Consider the following 19,194-nt stretch of genomic DNA (forward strand, 5'->3'; position numbering starts at 1 on the left):
CTCTTCTGCCCCAGGGCCCTCACTCACCTATCCATGGAGGAGCTGATTCAGCGGGGAGGGCTGCAGCTGTTCCCTTGCTAGAGTCCTCCATCCTCCTAATCTGTCCCTGATTCCATCTTCCCACACCGTGACCCACGGACCTGCTGAGCTGCAGAGGGCCCTCGTTACACCATCAGCAGGTGGTGACAACCCAGCCGAGCCAAGCTATCGAGCTGGAAAGTGATCTTTCCACCCAGTGACTGTCTCCTTGTCTGGCTTAGCAGGGCACAGCCTGATAGACCAGGATCTGATCCCTTCTCATCTGCCTCCACAGGGCCCCCGTGCTGAAGCCATGATGCACAGCGCTATGGAGCAGGGAAACTGGGTCTTCTTCCAGAACTGCCACCTGGCCCCCAGCTGGATGCCTTCACTGGAGAGACTCATTGAAGGCATTAACCCCAACAAGGTGACGTGCATCCTGTGGCTGGGAACACGGAGAAAACCCTTTGCTCCCATCCCACACAACAGTGGTGGCTCTGCTGCCCAGTAAGCAGGGTGCTGTGCCTTACTGGGATCTTCTGTTCTTCCAGCTGCATTGCTTAGCATGCAGCAATGTTCCTCCTGTTCTTCAGATGCAGAGAAATCACCTTACCTGGTGGCCACTGTAGCAGGGAGACATGATATTTGCATCTCCCCTCTCCGAGAGGATTGCAGTTTTGCAGCTGCTATGGCCACGTGCTGAAGTTTCCGTTCTTTGGGACTTTTGGTGTCATACACAGCTTTGGGATTCGAGCAACCAGAAGCTTGCACTGAGCTGTTTAATTGAGCAGCTTGCCCTCTGATGGGGGAACTGGAGCACTGGGAGAAGCCCAGACTTAGGTCCATCCCATCCACAGGTTCCCCATAACAGATACGTGTCAGTGCAGGAGCACTCACTGCCTTCTGATCCTCCAGGTGCATCAGGACTTCCGCCTCTGGCTCACCAGTCTACCAAGCAACCACTTCCCTGTGTCCATCCTCCAAAACAGCTCAAAGATGACCATTGAGCCTCCCCGTGGGGTCAAAGCCAATCTTCTCAAGTCCTACATCAGTTTCAGCGATGACTTCTTGAATTCCTGCCCTAAGGTAAAGCCCAGCTTTGCTGTCCCCAGCCCATGCCTGCTCCTATGCACACTCTCCCCCTGGACGCTGCTCCTCTCCAGACTCAGATCTCCCCTAGAGCTCTCATTTAGCACTTGTGAAATCATAGCACGATAGAATGGCTGGGGTTCGAAAGGACCTTAAAGATCACCTGGTTCCAACCTCCCTCTCACGTGCTAGAGAAGGGGTGGTGGCATCTCTCATAAGCCTACATCTGCTCTGTGATAAGCCAGTTGTCACTGTGACAAACAGAAGCAACGCTACTGTGGAGGCACTTGCAGCTTTGAGCAAGAGAGCAGACCCACACACAGCCTTCCCCAGTGCAGCAGCTTGGCTGAGGTTTCCACCTCTCCGGACTCCGGTTGGTGTTGGTGACTTAGCACACCTCATTTGCTGCCTGCTGCCAGAAAAGACTCACATCTTCCAAGGGTGTCTCCTCCCAAGCTGAGCACCTCCTCTCCCTCCTTCTCTGCCCGCAGGTCACCGAGTTTAAATCCTTGTTGCTGTCACTTTGCTTCTTCCACGGGAACATGCTGGAGAGGAGGAAGTTTGGCCCACTGGGGTTCAACATCCCCTACGAGTTCACGGATGGAGACCTCCGCATCTGCATCAGCCAACTAAAGATGTTCCTGAGCGAGTATGCAGACATCCCATACAAGGTAAGCGTGTGAGCTGACCCTCCCGGGCAGGTAATGGGCTCACGATGGATGCGTGGGCTGGATAGCTCTTGTGGGATCCCTCACAGGTTCTGAAGTACACAGCTGGGGAGATCAACTACGGCGGCCGCGTGACCGATGACTGGGACAGGCGCTGCATGATGAGCATTCTGGAGGATTTCTACAAGCCTGAGGTTCTGATTCCTGAGTTTGCCTATTCTGAATCCGGGATCTACAAGCAGATCAGCACCTCTTCAGACCTCGATGTGAGTAACAACGAAATGCAGCTTTACGGATCCGGGGGGGTGTTGTTGTTGTAGTGCAAAGGGAGTGTGCTGCTCCCTGAAACGCACAGTATTTCCATCCCCCTGGGAATGTCCGTTTAAAAGATTGTGGAGATCTTCAGCTGCATCTTTTTCAAGCAACGGGAGGTAAATCTTGTTGATGTGCACAGGGGGGGGTTGTAGCTGTTGCCAGCATACCTCATCTGAAAGCATTTGTGCTCTGAACCACTTTGATATCACGTACTTGAAATGCCTGAGGAGCTTAGTGCAGGAGACACTGCAGGAAGCTCACTGCCAAGCTGCCCATTCTTTTAACATGCATTTGCTTTGACACAGGTGCGATTTAACCCCCCAGCCAATGCATGGACTGGGGCCACAGTCTCCATTCAGCCACCAAATGGGGCTCCAAAAGGAGCTGGCACTCCCTCAGCCTCCCCTTCTGCACTAGCCAGCATAACTCAGGGCCCACACACACTGCCCCTAAGTCATACTTGTGAGTGACCTTCCCTGGCTGCCACGTGAGACGAGGAGCTGTGTAAATGTCAGAAGCTCAAGCAATAAGACAAGGTGTAGCTTCCACCTGAGCCTGCAGGTCTGCAGGCTGTTGAATTTGGCTCCTCGAGCAGCCCTGGCTTTGGTCATTTTCTGGCCAGGCCCATGGCAGCCAGAAGGGCTCCCAGTTCTTGTGCTCCCAGCCCCACCATCACAGCCAATGCAATTCCTCCCCAGGGGTACCTGCAGTACATCAGGAGCCTGCCGCTCAATGACAGCCCGGAGCTCTTTGGTTTGCATGACAATGCCAACATCACCTTTGCTCAGAAGGAGACCTTCGCTCTGCTAGGGGCCATTCTGCAGCTGCAACCCAAGACGTTCACACTGGGTGGCTGCAGCAGGGAAGAGGTGGGTGCCCCAATCCCAGCGGTACTCTGGCACAAGAGGTGAGCACAGACCACATGCTCACATGCTATGCCGGTGCCACCCTGCCCAGCAGCCAATGGCTCTGCCATCCAGACGTCAACCCTCCCCCTTCCCAGCATCCGTGGATGCCTGGATGCTCACCTGCTTGCTGTCTGCCTTCCAGCTGGTGGAGGGGACTGCAAATGAGATCCTGGCAAAGCTGCCTGCCCCCATGGACCTGCAGGAGGTGATCTGCAAATACCCACTGCTCTACGAAGAGTCTATGAACACAGTGCTGGTGCAGGAGGTGATCAGGTAACCCCCTACAGCCCCCTGTCCTGATCCCCTGGGGAATGACAGGGATGCTCAGGCCCATGTTCCCCTCAAGGAACCCCGTTGCTGAGCAGTGGGGTGGCAGCAAGGTGTCAAATCTGCTGTCCCAGCCACAGCCTTCATCTGATTCCTGTTCTGCAGTGACTGATCAGTGCCTGCACGGTACTGTCAGCAATCCGGGGCCCGGGGGCAGTCAGAGAGCCCCATCCAAGAGGATGGATACCGAGGGTTACATGAAGCTCACTGTACAGCAATCCAGGCAGACACGGGGGATAAATCCCCACACCAGGTCATTCTGTGATCCCTCTGCAGAAACAGCAGCTCTTTCTCTTAGGTACAACAGTCTCCTGGAGGTGATTGCTCAGACACTGAAGGATCTGCTGAAAGCTCTCAAGGGCCTGGTTGTGATGTCCTCTCAGCTGGAGCTGATGGCCAACAGCTTGTACAACAACTCCGTCCCCACTGTGTGGAACACCAAGGTAACACTTCCCAACCAGCCCCGCTGCCCCCAGGAGTTCTTCTCACCCCAGGGAGAGTCATCAAACCCCACAGCTGGGCTGGGCTGTCTCACATGGAACAGGCTCCTGCGGTTTGCACGTGTCTCCTGCCTCGTGCAAGGGCTTCTCAGCCCTAAGCTGAAGGAATCCCTGGGCTATGGGCAGCTCTCAGCAACTCGGGCACAAGGTTTAGGGTTTCCCCTTGTATGCATTCAACGCCTTCCTCTCCGTGTGCCCCACAGGCCTACCCATCACTGAAGCCCTTGGCATCCTGGGTGAATGACTTGGTGCAGCGGGTTGAATTCCTCCAGAAGTGGATCGGCCACGGGATCCCCTCTGTGTTCTGGATCAGTGGGTTCTTCTTCCCTCAGGCCTTTCTCACTGGCACGCTGCAGAACTTCGCTAGGAAGTCTGTCATCTCCATTGACAACATCTCATTTAGCTTCAAGGTAAGGGAGTCAGACAGGGTTTTTTTTTGCTGGATTTCTTTAGAATTTGCTGCCTGGCCCCAAAGACAGCAGCTCTAGGCCCGACCTGCCCAAGAGGGGGAACCAGTAGCTGCACATCCCATCTCCCCCTGTGTGCCAGATACATCCGCCCACAGCACGGATGCGTCCATGACGGAACCAGAGACCTCTCCGTCTCCCCAGACCTGCTCACACCCCTCCTCCACAGGCTTTTCCTCAGGCTGCCCCACACCCTCGTGATGTGAGCTGCTGGAAAACCCATCCCAGAGATATCTGAGAGCTGGAGCAGGCTCCCCTTCGGTAGCTCTGCCTTGGCCAAGAGCAGAGTAAGGGGCTTCGCAGGTCATCAAGGCCGAGCCTTGCTCACAGCCCCAGGCCCACTCTCTTCCACAGGTGATGAAGGAATCAGCCAGTGAGCTATCTCGCCCTCCCTCTGAAGGCTGCTACATCCATGGCTTGTTTCTTGAGGGTGCCCGCTGGGACACGTCTGCGTTTCAGCTGGCGGAGTCCCGCCCCAAGGAGCTGTACAGTGAGATGGCTGTCATCTGGCTGCTTCCCGTCGCCAATCGCAAGCCTCCAGCTGCTGGCATATACCTCTGCCCTATCTATAAGACGCTCACTCGTGCAGGTAGGTGCCTTAAAGGCAGCCCCCAGAAGCAAAGGAGACCCTAGAAGTCACTAGGATAGGCAGCGCAGGAGAGATTGCAGGAGCTCTTACAGCTCCTGCTGTGCCAGCCGTCCAGGACTGCTAGCCTGTGCCCTGGGAGCAGGGCTGCAGTGCCACGCTGCACACCTTTGCCTCCCTCCTCACAGGGACACTGTCAACAACGGGTCACTCCACCAACTACGTGATCGCTGTGGAGATCCCCACAGACAAGCCTGAGAAGCACTGGATCAAACGAGGCACGGCCTTGATCTGCGCCCTGGACTTCTAGCCAGGAACTGCCCAGGCAGGGGAACCACCCTGGGACAGGTAAGGGCAGTCAGCAGGAGGCAGGCATTGACCACCAGCAGCTACTGTCCTTCTCTTTCCTCCCCCAGCTGTTCACTACAGCCTTTATTACAAATGGAGTTGAACTGCACCAGCATTGCATTCTGTTGTTGTGATCCCCACAATTACACCTCTTTTAGAATCACAGCATGGTTGGGTTGGAAGCAACCTCCAAGCCTCTTCTCCCACTCTGTTCTCACATCTGGGATTGCCCCCAGCCCAAAGTACAACACCTTGTCCTTGTTGAACCTCCTTAGGTTCTTGCGTGCCCACTTCTTGAGCCTGTCCAGGTCCCTGTGGGTGGCATCCCTTCTGTTCCATCAGCTTGGTTTCATACACAAACATGCTGAGGGTGCACTCGATCCCACTGTCCATGTCACTGATAAAGATGTTAAAGAGCACTGATCCCAAGAGGGACCCCTCAGGGACAGCACTCATCGCCTGGACACAGAGCCACTGAGCACAACCCTCTGGCTGCAGCCATCCAACCAATTCGTTATCCCTTGAATAGTCCAGCCTTCAAATCCATCCCCCTCCAACTCAGAGATATGCATGTGGTGCAGGACCACGTCAGAGCCATGCACAAGCCCTGGTAGATGACATCAGTTGCCCCTTCCTTTTTCTACCAAGGGCATCACTCCACTGATCCATCCACCAAATGCTTGACACGGTCTGCCCTTGGTGAAGCTGAGCTGGCTGTCTTGCATGTCACCTCCCCATCTTCTACATGCCTGGTTTGTTCTCCTTTCTGCCAGCTCCCAGTCTCCAATTGGAGGACAGAGAGGAATACTACCTGCACTCCTGACCCCTTCACCTTCTTTCCATCACCTCTCCCTTTTGATATTTCAGCCTCCTTGTTGCACTTTCACACGCCCCAATGTGAAAGACCAGGACTGAGTAGTAGTCTCTGGCTTTATCAGGCCCAGTTGCCTCTTCTCCCTGCTTGTGTTTCAGCCTCAGCCCGGCCCCCATCCTATTCCTGGCAGTTCTCCCCCAGCCTTGGGGGCTCCTCTTGCTCTGGCGCTCCCAGCTGCATGCACACACCTCCCCATGGCTATTACAGGAGAGCTTTATTCCTTCAGACAGATCCATTACATACAGCACTTGTTATGAGACACAGCAAGAGACAGAAGGATTTTCTTTCCTTCAACAAGTACAAAAACAAACAAAAAAAAAGACCAAAAACAAAAATTCCACGGTGAAGATCTGTACAAATTTGCACGTTTGGCAAAGTCAGTCTCCTCCTGCAGCTGTTCCTCTTGTCCCCATCACAGCTACTTCTTCCCCCATCAGCACAGGAGACAGGCACTGACCTCTGGCTGCTGGGGACAGGGCAGAAACCTTCTGCAGGAACACTGAGCGGGCTGGGGGGTAGGAATGGGGTCCGCATGGCCAGCAAGCTCCTGCTCTGCAGCCTGCTTGGGCAAGAAAAGCAGCCCTGGGCTCCCTCCTGTTTCTGCCTGCCACTGAAGTTCCTGTCACCTCTTCCCAGGCTGAAAGGCTTCACTCAGGGCACCAGGCAATTCCAGGTCCAGCTTCCAGCCTCCCAGCACCAAGGCCAAGCCACCAACCTTGTGTTTATTCTCAGAGTTCTCAGGGAACAAGGAGCAATTGTGTGTGACCCAAAAGCACCGCCAGGGCCACACTGCTGGTCCTCAGGAGAGCAGTTGTAGAAGCAGGGCCACGTGCCCTCCCAGCGCCACCGCAGGAGACTAGGGACAAGGTCCTGGGGGGAGTCTGGCCCTGGGGACAGATGGCACTGCCACCCCGGGGGATCAGCACACAGGTGGGGGCACAAAGGGCCACGGTGCTGGAGAGCGGTTCTGTCCAGGAGCTGCTTCGCTCAGCCACAGCCAACAAGCGGGTCAGAACCAGAAAATCAATTTTGTCAAGGAAGATAAAGGAACAGAAAACACAGCTGTGAAGGTCCCGGGGAAGCACAGAGCTGAAGGACGCAGCAGAGCACCAGCCCCAGGCAGCTGCAGCCAGCACAGCCTTGCACCAGCAGCCCCAGTGCCCCCACGGTGCCCAGCCCCTCGGCCAGGCAGGTTCTTCCCCTCCTCCTATCACCAGCCACGGCCCCAAGACAGGCCCAAGGCACCTGGGCACAGCCACAGCCGGACAGGCAGCAGGGCACTCAGCCTCGCCTTTGGCTGCAGGGCTCTCCTCAAGACAAGGCTCGCTGCCTTTTGGGCTCAGAGGAAAACCCAATTTCTGCTTGTCCCCAGGCTCCACCTCAGCCAAAGGCTTCTCGCTGGGGTCCCTCTTCCTCAGGCAAAGGGTAACATCTATCCAGGTGCCGCTGCCCAGAGCCACGAGGGCGAGCTCCTCTCAGTCTCAACCCCGAGGCTACTGCCGCTTGGCTTTGTATGGACGGGAGCGTTTCCGCCGGTCCGGCTTCCTCTGCTTGTGCAGACGGCCAATGCTGACCCCCTGGCGCCTGCGGACGGAGATGTTCTGCTCCACGAGGCTCGCCAGCATGCCTGCAGGGAAACAGGCAGCAAAGACACTGTGCAGGCCACGCTGCAAGCAGCCACTGTGCACAGCAGAGGGGGCTCAGAGCTGGCAGCACTGATGCTGGAGCGCAGCTCAAAGCACAGCAAGCTCCGCGCAGCACAGTGGTGGAGGCCCCAGCTGAACCTGAAGCTCGTGCTCTGCTGCCCATGTCTCACCTTCCTGGGCCAGCATGGAGATGAAGGTACAGATGAACTCGTCGTAGTTGTGGGTTCTCCTCTGGTCGTCGATCTACAAATAGATTGCACCGCTCTCAACTGAACCACACGCCCTGTGTTGGTCATCAGTGTGGCCATAGACGGAAGCTTCAGGGAGCTCAGCCAGCAATGGAAATGATCCATCAACAAACTCACCTTGAATTTCTTCCTCTTCTCTACCTCCTCCTTCAAGCAAGCCTCGTAGTTTGCAATCTCCGCCTCCACACACTTCAGCAATGCCAGCAGCTCCTGCCAAAATCAAGCAGAGCAACCGTGAGCAAATGGAGACCCGCATGCCAGCACCCAGCAGGGAAGCTACAGGGCGAGCTGGGGGCATTCCTCTCTGTGCTGGGATTCACCAAAGAAAAAAAGAACACTTGGCAGGGGGCAAAAACCAAAACAGCACAACTTCGTAGGGAACTTCTGAGCTGGGTTCATTCTGCCTGAGCCCAGCCCTGGTTTGCTTCACTAAGCAACAGAAGACATCTTTCTAGGCAGCTCTCCTGCAGGGAACCCTGCGTGTGCTGGTGCTGCCCAAGCCTGGTCCTGCTGGTGGCTGGAGGGCAGGGACCTGGGCTGGGGCCCACCTGAGTCCGGCCCAAAGGAGCATATCTCAAACCACAGGAGGCAGGGGCTCTACCCACCACCAACACAGAAGGTCTCAGGATGACACACGGCACACAACCTGCACTGCCCTGTGCCTCGAGGCACGGCTGCAGCAGTGCACGAGCAGGACAGCGTGTGCATGTGTGCATGTGCTTCAGTCACTGCCAGTGCTGCTGCGTCTCTGGGCGAGCGCAGGGAGCTCCACGTCCCTAGGGCTTTCGCAGCACAAAACTCACCTTGGGAGAATACTTTTCCCCCCCAGGGTGATCACTGGTCCTGCCAAGTCCCACCTTCTCTTTGCTGCCACTGGCCTCACTGCCCTCCTTCTCGTCCAGTTTGATGGTGACCTGGGCTTCTTCACCGGGTTTGATGGAAGGGGGGGAGCTTTTCCCCCCATCTGCGTGCAAGGGAAGGAAGCATTAGGAGCCACAGCAGAGGGCACAGTCCCATCACCGCAGGGGACAGCCGGCACCAACCTGCAGCAGCCAGCGGGCAGAACACGCCGTCCTCTGTGAGGTGCAGCAGCCCAGAGCTGATGATGGGCCCCAGGTCCCTGACGGCCCGGTTGTAGCGCAGGCAGTCAATGCGCAGGAGGCCGTCCTCCTCACCAAACAGCACCTTGGAGATGTGGGATGTGACGGGGCTGGAGGGACGGGTGGGGTTGGCCGAGCGGATGGGAGAGCGCAGTGGGGAGTTGAAGGCGCTGCCGATCTCGGAGGCGGTGTCCGTGCTCTCGTTGCTGGGGGTGGGAGAGGGCTGGGAGTGAGTGACAATGGCCACAGCAGCTCCGCCGCCAGTCGTCTTGATGGACAGGGGAATGGAGAGATCCTTCTGGGACTCCTTCAGCTTCTCAGCCAGGACGTTGATGGTGTTGGGCTGGAGGACGGAGAGCTGGCCATCCGCGGCCCCCGCTGCGTGCTCTTGCTTTACCTGCCCCTTCCTTTTGTACCTGCCCAGGAACGCAGAAGGGAAGGTGATGCTGTTGGAAGGAGGGGGCCCAGCTGCAGCAGCACAGGCACTGCCAGCTACCACACTCGGCACTTAAGGCTATGTGCTGAGATGAAGTGAGGCCCGGAACGTTTCCAGACTGGAAACTGGGTGACCCCCAGTGCCAACTGGCAGCAGCTTGCCTCACTGAGCTGCCCAGCTGCAGGGATCCCCTCATGGTGAGTGTAGTGGAAATGGTAAGTCACAGCTTGAAGCAGTGATTGATTACCTGGTGGGAAGGCAGGGCCAACCCAGGGGAGCTCAGGTGCATGCAATGTACCTGAGTGACCAGATCCTGGCTCCACCCCTTCCCAAACCTCATTTAGGGGTTGGCAATGGAGATGAAGGTACCTTGCTGGAGATCCCCACGTACCTGAGGTGTTCTGAAGGTAAGCAGCTTCTTTCCTTTATTTCTGTGCCCACAGCTGTTGTATTTGAGCAAATCCTTACATGCTATAGCCTAGGACCTTGCTACTCTGCAGTTATTGCTATGCTTTCCATCATGTTCTACTGGTGGCAAATGAAGCCTCCAGGCAGAGCATGCTACTTCTCCACAGCCAGTGGGCATCCCTGCATACAGCTCAGCCTCTGCCACCCAACCAAAAAGTACAGTGAGCTATGAGGTGATCTCAGGCCAGGCCAGGCTCCATCACCCCAGAAGCAACCAGAGAATCCAGCAGAGGCTGTTGGGCAGTTTATGAAGAAACTCCCTAGAGCTAGACAGTGCATTCTGTCCAGGAATGGCTGGAAAAGAGGGGAAGCAGAGAAGCCCCAGATAGCAACTACTCAGGACTATCACAACTCAGAGTTAATTACAAAGAGTTACAGAAAGGTTTCACAAAATCCAATGAGCAACCAGTAAAGACCAGGCAAAGAAGAAAGCAGCCCTAACTGCACGGTTGCAGCCTGTAACGTAGCTAACAGTGCTTAGGATCTGGAAGTCACTGCAGGCAGTTTTGCAAATGTCAGCTCTGTGTGCAGGGTCAGGCACAAAGCTGAGCTTCCTTCTGCCCCCCGTGCCCTCAGCTCAAGCTGTTACCTGATGGCTGAGTTGGTGTTACGAACTTCCTCCTCCTCATCATCATCATAGTCATCCTCATCATCTGAGTACTGCTGGTGCTGTCGGACCGGGACCCGGCTGCGACCCACTCCTGCTGCAAGGTCTTCCTCCTCCTGCAAAACACCATTGCTCCAACAACTGGATGAGGAAGAAGAGCCCAGCACACAGCATCTGTGGTCTATTCAAGCACCAGGGGCCTGATAGAGCATCAGCAGCCCAAAGGAACGCGAGTTCACAGTTTAGGTCTGTCTAAGCCCTGCTGGTTTGTGTACAGCCAGGTCAGCAGGAAAAGAGAGCTGGGCTCTGTTCTTTTGTCACCTACATCCTTCAACCCAGATCCTCCCTGTTCCTCCCACGGCAGCTCCTGGATGTGCTCCCACAGGAAGCTCTTTCCTTTGGGCTTTGCTCACGCACACCCTTTATGCTCAGATCTGGTGTGTTTGTTTCTGCTCCTGCACAGCCCACTTCATGCCAGAACCCATGTTCCCAGGGCAACACAGTGAACCACAGCAGTTAAGGGACCCACGTTAAAGCCAGCATCTTTTGTCAGGTCACTTTTTACCCTCCCACCTTCCAGCCTGGGTAGCACAAGGGGAGGCATGCTGGGAGGAAGGCCTTAGACCTGCTGACAGCAGCAGTCCTGGGAAGCTGAGGGGACTGGATGTGGAAAGCTTGGCTCAAGCCAGGCATGCTGCTAGCCTGGAGCTCCAACCCACCTGCATGGGGGACTTGGCGTAGTTGTGATTATCCAGGAAGGCTGGCAGCCTCTGCACGATGGGGTTGGGGTTTGCTGGAGGCACCCCATTGATGCTGCTCGCTGATGCCTTTGCCACTGGTTTTGATTTGGTGGGTGGGCTCTGCGTGGCTGTGGTGTGGCCCTGGCTGGCAGGCTCATCAGCGCCGTCTGCAATGCAAGCACAGCCTTTCATGGACATCACTGTTTACTCAATATCCTCTGCCTCTCCTTTCCTGTTCTATGTAATAGCAGTGGAGCTTGCATGCTCCACCAGACCATGAGCAGAGCATCACGCTCACTTCCCATTCTACTTCCAGCTGTTAGAAGTGTTCCTAAATGTAAGCCCTCCCCTTTTCAAGCTTTGTGTTCCTCCTCCCAGGCACTTGGGCATTTACAACAAAACTGGTCAACTGGGCTTGGAGAAAAGAAAGTAAAGCTGACCATGGAAGTTCCTCAAGCTCTAGGTAAGCCACAGATTGTCATTGGCCAGTACCAACAAGTGCTTGCTCCACAGCAGGCTGGAATGGCTCACAGCATCACTGGAATGGGAGCCTACCTGGATGGGTACTCTCTGGGGCCACAGTCTTGCTGTTGGCTGGCTTCGCCTCTTCAGGAGACTGAGATTCCTGAGACTTCTGGGACTGGATCAGCTCAGGCTGAGTGACTCGGATAAGCTTGAAGGCAAAAGACAGATTGGAAGTGACTGCTGGACCAGGGGGACTCAAACCACATCACTCCCATTAGACCACTGCAGAAGGAGATCTCTTGAGGTAAGCCACTCTCCAAGCATTTGTGTACAATCAGTCAGCAACCCTATGGATAACCCCCAAGAGAGCAGCAAAAGGCTGAACAGCAACAACATAATCTCCTCTTCTTGGAGAAGGTCACCCTCAAGACACAAAACCAAAAAAAAAAAACCCACAAAAAGAAAAGCCACCAAAAACCAACCACCCAAGGTACCTACAGCTCAGTGAGATGCCCTGACAGCACGGCCTATTTGCCATCACAGCCCTGCACTCCCACAGGGCTTGGGCTGCCCCACCTGCTGCAGGGCTTCCAGCACCGTCTGGCGGTTCATCTTCAGGATATGGAGCTTGGACTCATATTTCATCCTCCGATCAGGAACCACTGCCATCAGGTTGAAACGGATGTCGTGGTACGGTTCCCTGCAGGACATTACAGCAGATGTCAGACACACTGATCCCTGGGGTTCCCTGCTAGTAGCCAGTCTCCAACCAGACTTTGTGCCACTGAATGCCACTTTCTGGGTCTGGCCATTCAGCCAGTTTGGAATCCAGCTCATCGTCTGCTCATCCAGACCATAATGCATCTGCTTCTCTACACAAATCTCAAAGGAGGTGGCATCAAAAGCCCTGCTGAAGTCAAGGCAGAGGATATTCACATCTCTTCCCTCATCTACAAGCCAGTTGTTTCACCACAGATGTTACCAGGATGCTCTGGCCTGACTTTCACTTGGTGAATCCACATTGACTACCTCTGAGTATAACCTTCTTCATGTGGCTGGAAATGGTTTCCAGGATTACTGTTCCATCACATTCCCAGAGATTCAGGTGATGCTGACTGGCCTGTAGTTCCCTGGCTTCTCCTTCCCACCCTTCTTGAAGGCAGGAGTGACATCTGCTTTCCTGCAGTCCCCAGGTACCTTTCCCAGTCATCGAGATTGATATCTGCCCTCTGGCAGACACTGGGATGCTTGAATTCCCCCATGAGGACCAGGGCCTGTGAACAAGAGGCTACTCGTAGCTGTCTGTAGAAAGCCTCACCCACTTGTTCCTCCTGGTCAGGCAGTCACAGCTGACACTCACTACAGTGTCACCCACACCCATCTCTTCAGTCCTGACCCTTAAGTTTTCCTTTGGCTCATGATCCGTTCCCCATTCCCTGCACTCCAACTGCTCCCTTGACTAAACAGGAGCTCCTCCTCACCTCCCCTGCTGTCCTTCCTGGAGGGCCTGTCTCTCCCCATCACAACACCTCCATGACCTCAGCAGGCTCGCAGCCCTGCAGCCACACACACCTCCAATTCCTCATGTTTGCTGCCCATACTGCAGGCCTCAGCACTCAGGCTCCTGCCCACACTGTAGGAGGCCCAGCAGCACCCTTCTCTCTCCCACAGACTAGAGCCAACAGAGACCTCATGTGGCCACTCCTGTCCGTGAGGCAATCTGTAGGGACCGCATCCTACCAAGTGCAGCTTGTCTGCATGCTCTTGGGCAGGGGAAGAGAAGGCAAGCTGGTGGTGCACCTGCACCCCCTGACCATTGTCCTCACCCCCACTTCCACAGCTCATCGCACAGACATGAGCAGAACTGATCCAAGGAGATGAGGCAGTGCCTGCAGCAGAACCTGGGACATTACCCTGCGGTAGCCAGGCCGATGCGCTCCATGATCACTCTCCTGGCTTTGTCTGTCCATTCCTCGTCGTCAGCCCAGGGCCCTGTGGTAAAACAAAGCAAGAATTAGCAAAGCAGGCCACAGCTTCTGCTTCAGACAAGACAGCATCAAGCAGGGATCCTGCTGTCCCCACGAGGCAATTTCATGGCTCCCTTACATCCCAGGAGACACGCACAAGAAGGAGGCCAGGGCCAGAAGGACCACGCTGTCAGCAACGCACAGCCAACACGTGGCTTGTATACCTTGCCTCTGCCTGCTGAATGGAAAACGTTAGTCATCAGCAGGGCAGACAGGCAAATTCTGAATCCTGTAGAACACAATTTGCAGGCTCTGCGCTCTCAAAGTCCAAAGAAATCCCTGCTTCAGAGCTCAGCTGCCACTGAGTCTGGTGCAGTCCTTAAGAAATGTAAGTAGGTTTCTTTAAGTGGGTGCCTCTCCAAGGGGCCTGATATATAGAAGTCCTAGCTGGGATAAAAAAGTGCCTGAAAGACAGAACGAAGTGGTAAGGTTATAAGAGAGGGGAGCAGGTCAAGCAGTTCTGCTGGGATCAGCATTGGGGACCTTGGGCCTCAGCACACAAAAGCTATTTGACACAGGAAGGAGGTGAGAAGGAGACAAATTCTGCTTGCGACACCATGTTATTTCAGAGCTGCAGAAGGACTTCATGGCCCTGAGCAACTTGGGAGGAACATAGTGAGGCTGGAAAATACAATGCAATAATTGTTTCCTATGCTGCTGTTGTTTGTTTCTGTTTTGTTTTTGTTTTTTTGCAGCCCCCAGAGTAAAGTCTCCAAAATGAGCTATGAACACTCAGGACAAATCTGCAGTAATTGTCCACAAATGCTAGCTAATGCAACTGACAGACAATACACTCATGGACAAACCAGGGTTCTTACCATGGTCAATGGGATAGACCTTCAGCCCATCCAGCTCGAACAGCCGTCCCTTGATAGGGACATAGCTGACAAAATGGAAAGCCTCCATGGTTCGTACAGCACTGATCCCATTCTGTTTCTCTGGCAAGTGCCGTGGCTCCGGCCTGAGACAGCAAGAGGCAACAGGTCAGTGCAGAGCCTGCTCTGGCAGAACTGAGCTGTAAAAGACACCCTCACTCACCTGGCGTGGCTGTTGTGGGCCTTGGCCAGCTCGGGGGCATTGCCGATGGCATAGCCTTTACTCTGCAGCAAAGAGCAAGAGAGAAAAATAATGAAGTAAAATGAAACCAAGGAAATGCTTCCCCTGTCAGCTCCCTGCACCCTCCATCCACACATGGGGCTTTAAGAGCAGCTTCCAGGCACAGCCTCTCCTCTGCTGAGTTACAAGGTGAAGACCCAGCAGGAAACAAGCACACAAACGCAAAAGAGAAGCAAAGGGAATTGCAGCTGGAGAGAAGCATGGACTTCAAGACAGGTCTGAAGGCCGGAGGAGCACACTTCATCACAGGCTTGGGCTGGAAAGGAGCTGGCTTGCTAAAGTACCATCCAGGGAGGGAGCAGGAGACAGACATACGTGTCACCCACACACAGCCTCCGTCCATACCTCAGGGCTGAATCCTTTGGTGAAATCTTTCATGCGACTCAGAGTGGGGCCCAGGTCAACATTGTTGCAGTTCAGGAGGACGCTCAGCAGGGCATGGGTGGCACAGGAATTGGGGATCAGCTGCAGGATGACACAAGGATGGCTTCAACAGCGGGAACAACCCTCCACATTCATCAGTAATAAATTACAAAATAAGGATGCAGAAACCACTTCTAGAACAGCAACTAGAGGTACACCTTGTCTCACAAAGGAAGGGAGATCGCCCTCATTCAGTAAGCCACACCACAGCCTCCCAAGGAGCTGCCCAACAGAGCAGATAGGCTTTCAGCTCTCTCTGGGGTCCAGCTCTCCCTGAGGTGTCACAGGAGATACCTGTCCCCATCTCCTCGCTCCCAGCCTACCTGGTGAGCAAAGAACATGTTATTAACGATGTCATCGTCGATCACCGACGTCTCGTCCACCAGGGTAGAGACCTTCCGGCGGGATCTGCGCTCCTCAATCCACTTGAACAGGAAGATGAACCCATACACAGGGCTGTGGAGAGATGTTAGCAACTGCACCACGATGGACAGACCACTGCAGTGGGGCTGCTCTGCCCGCTGCCAGAGACCTTCTGTTTCAAACCACAGGCAAAGAGAGAGAGGGAAAGCAGAACCACCAGTCTCGTCTCACCAGAAGCGACCATCCCCACCACAAGAGTGCCATTCCCTGTTTTCCAGGGCATTCCCATGCTGATGCTCAGGACAGCTGGTGAGCTTGAAAACCGAGGGGTTTGACAGGTCTCAAGACAGAGAAATAGGAGGTGAAACCCACCTCTGGGCTCTCACAGCCTTCTAAAACAGTGCTTAGCCTCCAAACAATTCCCTTCTTTTATAAATACCCTGTATTCATTTCAAAAGGAGATCAGCCAACGGCTTTTAAGAAAGCCACAGTCTCAAAGCAGTTTCAGAGCACTGAGACAGGGAGAAATCCCATGCTCCAAACATGCAGGCTTGATGCTGGACCTCTCCATGACAGAAGAGAGATTAATCCCCCAAATATGCCCCCACATAAAGTCTTTCTCTCTGGGTAATTGTGTCCAGGGCCAACCTGCCATCACAACCCGTGATGCCAGGAAGGATAATTCAGCAGAAAAACAAGAGCAGGAGCTCACCTGCCTGCCCCATAGTTGACCCAGCACTCCTGGCTCATTGTTCTCAGTGCCAACAGCATCACTGGAGCTCTCTCAGCCCCAGAGAGGCATTTTGTTTAATAGAACCCCCACTTTCAAGCCCAGGACTCACCCTTGGCATTTGCTTTGCAGATCATAAATCTCTTCAACCTGCACCCCCTTGACCCCTGCAAACAAAGGGCAGAAGCTGGTATGAAGCCCACCAGAAGGGGCTGGAGGCAACGCCAAGCATGAAATCAGCTTCCCAGGGAGATGCCTTGGACTCACCAAAATCTTCGACCAGCAGTGTGAAGAGGCCTGGAAAGGGACAAAACCAACAGGTTAGTTTTGGCTGAAGAGCACAGTGCAGAGAGAAAACTGCTGCAGTTTTTCCAGCTGTGCTGTGGCTCGAGACCACATTTGCCCTCCCTGGGTCAGCAGCACATCCCTCCATCCTCTTCCTCAAGACAACCTAAACCAATCCCACCCCTGCCAGCCTCCTGCTGTTGGAGCCAGCTCAGCACACTGGCCAACACAACCAGCCTGCCAAAAGGCAAATCCCCACCACAAACAGGACAGGGAGCTCCCAAGCAATGCTCACTCTTCCTTCAGCTGGAGGGAAAGCAGCCAAATGAATGGATCACATGGCTCTTAAAAGATGACCACCTCTGTTTTTGTTAGTGAAAGCCAGCTTGACAAAAGGACCGAGGGTCAAAAGACTCATCAACATCTTCCTTTCTCCCAGGGGACCAAATCTGTCCTCACTGACTGTAATTTCCCATTCAAGAGGGGCATAATGAGTGACACAGATACTGGGAGGGTTATTAGACATGAGGAGCTTCCACTGTGGTGCTCCAGCAAAAGCACTTGGCCCAGTTTTCTGGCAGTTCACCCCCACATGCAGAGTTAGCAAGCTCGAGACTGGAATAGCAAATCTGCTTCTTGCACTCTCTTAGAAAGGCTCCTGAAAGCCCAACAATGAGAATTCAAGTCAGAGAAACATCTCTACACACCAGGGGTTTAAGGAACCTGATGTGAGTGATTTAACTAAGAAGGGAAGAGCCAAGGGGCTTTGGCATCAAAGCTAAAGCCAACAAAGCAGAGAATAAACTCACTCTGATTTCAGAAGTTACAGTCTGCTGACCACAGCAAAACAAGGGCAACAAAACGCACCAAGTATGTCACAGTATGGCCAGTGATGATTTGCACACCCCGTGCCCCAGATGAACACAAACAGCCACAAATGCTCTGAGTGGAAGCAGCACAGCCAGGAGACAGAGCTGGGTGCCCAGAAGGACAAGGGGAGATGGGAACGAGCTGTAGCGAGAGGCTGCACACCAGGAGAGCACTAATTCTTCAGCACCAGAGGTGCCAACTCTGGGAGTAGCAGAAATCTCCTTGGACAGATTCGGACTCACTGGGACGTAGCTGTGAAGCCCCAGCAGGGAGCCTGGCATCCGGCTCAGGTCTGAGCTGTCACAGCCTGGGGTCCAGATCAGAAATAGCTCAGATTTGGCTCAGCAGTGGGCAGAAATGGCCGCTCTGCAATTGTTCATCGCTCCAGTGAGAAGCTGCTACTAACGCTGCACAAATCGCTGCATGGGGATGGAATGCCTTGCAAGAATACCACCCTCCCTCCCAAGCATCATCAGGGTGCAAACTGTGTTTTGCTTTTTGTATTGTGGTGATGAAGGGGAGAAAGATGGGAGTGATATGGGCTATGCCTACATATCAGTAGAAGGATAAAGGGCAGCAGAACTTCAGTTGAGCGGGAGATCTGCAGCATACAGAACCCTTCACTGAGCACAGAAAGGCAAAGCAGAACACACAACAGCCCAAGTTGCTTGCCTGCAACCCCAGAAGTCCACCTGAAGCTCACCCCCATGTGCTTTGCGACCATAGAGTGTCCTGTTCCCCCTGTACCAGAGGTGTTCCCTGCTAGGACAGCTCTGCTCATGCTCTACAGTCACTGATTGCCATCCCTGGTATTTTGGGGATGAAATACCTACAGAAATTTTTGCATCCCACAGTCGAAGCACTCCAGATGGCGTCCACAAAACCCTTTGGGTTCAGCAGACGACTCTGGGGCCAGCCTGGGCCTCTGCTTCCCTAAGAGCAAGCCTCACTTTGTGCCTCCCCGCTGCTCCTGCAGCCCCACTCCCCCTACCCGCACCCCAAACCCACACCCGCTCACAGTCTCCCTCTTTGCTGCCTCTCTTACCCACCCATAACCCCTCACTACAACACCCACAGCCCCCTACGACCCACACTGGCCCTCAGCTGGGCTTCAAATCCTTTCTCCCTCCACACAGACACCCTTCAGGCCTTGTCCAGAGCCCCCGGCCTGCACCTACAGGCCGCCCCGAAAGCCCCCCGGCCCACACGTACAGGCCCCCAGCCCTCCAGGCCCGCTCCTCAGCCGCTGCCGCTCAGGCCCAACTCCCCGCCCCCGACCCGGGGCTCACCGGGGTCGCTCTCCAGCTCCAGCCAACCCTTATTCATCTTCCTGCGGCCCGGCCCGCGCCGCCATGTCCGGCCCCGCCGCCCGCCCAACTCTGGGCCCCACCGGCCCCGCCGCCGCGCCCGCACCACACGTCATCGTCGTGCGACGCCAAGTGACGTCACCACGCGCCGCCTCGCGGCTGTCCCAGGCAGCGGTGAGGGGGCGCCACAAAAGTCCCGCGGAGATTTAGACTGGAGCCGGGCCCAGCGGCGAGGAGGTGCTACAAAAGTCCCGCAGAGGTCT

General features: G+C 54.9%; 3 protein-coding genes across 13 annotated transcripts in view; 2 read left to right on the forward strand and 1 right to left on the reverse strand.

The window, feature by feature from the left end:
• DNAH1 (dynein axonemal heavy chain 1) overlaps positions 1–5,335 on the forward strand; it is a 69,808-nt gene extending 64,473 nt beyond the window's left edge. For 3 of the 4 annotated variants that reach the window (XM_040646516.2, XM_040646517.2, XM_040646518.2), the window contains exons 71-80: positions 314–445; positions 934–1,104; positions 1,599–1,778; positions 1,865–2,041; positions 2,789–2,959; positions 3,141–3,271; positions 3,624–3,768; positions 4,029–4,235; positions 4,647–4,881; positions 5,067–5,335. In XM_040646516.2, coding sequence (XP_040502450.1) covers positions 314–445; positions 934–1,104; positions 1,599–1,778; positions 1,865–2,041; positions 2,789–2,959; positions 3,141–3,271; positions 3,624–3,768; positions 4,029–4,235; positions 4,647–4,881; positions 5,067–5,188 — 1,671 coding nt within the window. In that variant the 3' untranslated portion in view covers positions 5,189–5,335. Of the gene's footprint in view, positions 1–313; positions 446–933; positions 1,105–1,598; positions 1,779–1,864; positions 2,042–2,395; positions 2,633–2,788; positions 2,960–3,140; positions 3,272–3,623; positions 3,769–4,028; positions 4,236–4,646; positions 4,882–5,066 lie in introns of those variants that run through there. The other variant, XM_040646519.2, reaches the window with a different exon arrangement.
• Positions 1–19,194, forward strand: part of LOC101747452 (serine/arginine repetitive matrix protein 2-like) — a 500,571-nt gene that overhangs the window by 357,423 nt on the left and 123,954 nt on the right. The window lies entirely within an intron of this gene.
• On the reverse strand, positions 6,296–19,024 carry BAP1 (BRCA1 associated protein 1). 8 transcript variants are annotated; one of them, XM_040646202.2, is made up of 18 exons: positions 18,914–19,024; positions 16,737–16,766; positions 16,582–16,636; positions 15,700–15,832; positions 15,299–15,418; positions 14,876–14,937; positions 14,656–14,798; positions 13,917–14,015; positions 13,724–13,802; positions 12,387–12,510; positions 11,901–12,018; positions 11,325–11,512; positions 10,588–10,721; positions 9,038–9,300; positions 8,852–8,958; positions 8,112–8,204; positions 7,917–7,989; positions 6,296–7,727 (listed from the first exon to the last, which is right to left on the reverse strand). In XM_040646202.2, exons 1-18 carry the CDS (start codon positions 18,948–18,950, stop codon positions 7,594–7,596), a joined length of 1,992 nt encoding a protein of 663 aa, XP_040502136.1. In that variant the 5' UTR covers positions 18,951–19,024; the 3' UTR covers positions 6,296–7,593. The 8 variants fall into 8 exon arrangements, with proteins under 8 accessions (XP_040502136.1, XP_040502135.1, XP_040502132.1 ...); XM_040646201.2 differs by having other exon boundaries at positions 8,798–8,958; XM_040646198.2 differs by having other exon boundaries at positions 9,038–9,510.

The sequence above is a fragment of the Gallus gallus genome, chromosome 12 (assembly GCF_016699485.2).
Source record: "Gallus gallus isolate bGalGal1 chromosome 12, bGalGal1.mat.broiler.GRCg7b, whole genome shotgun sequence".
In the NCBI taxonomy this organism is placed as follows: Eukaryota; Metazoa; Chordata; class Aves; order Galliformes; family Phasianidae; genus Gallus; species Gallus gallus.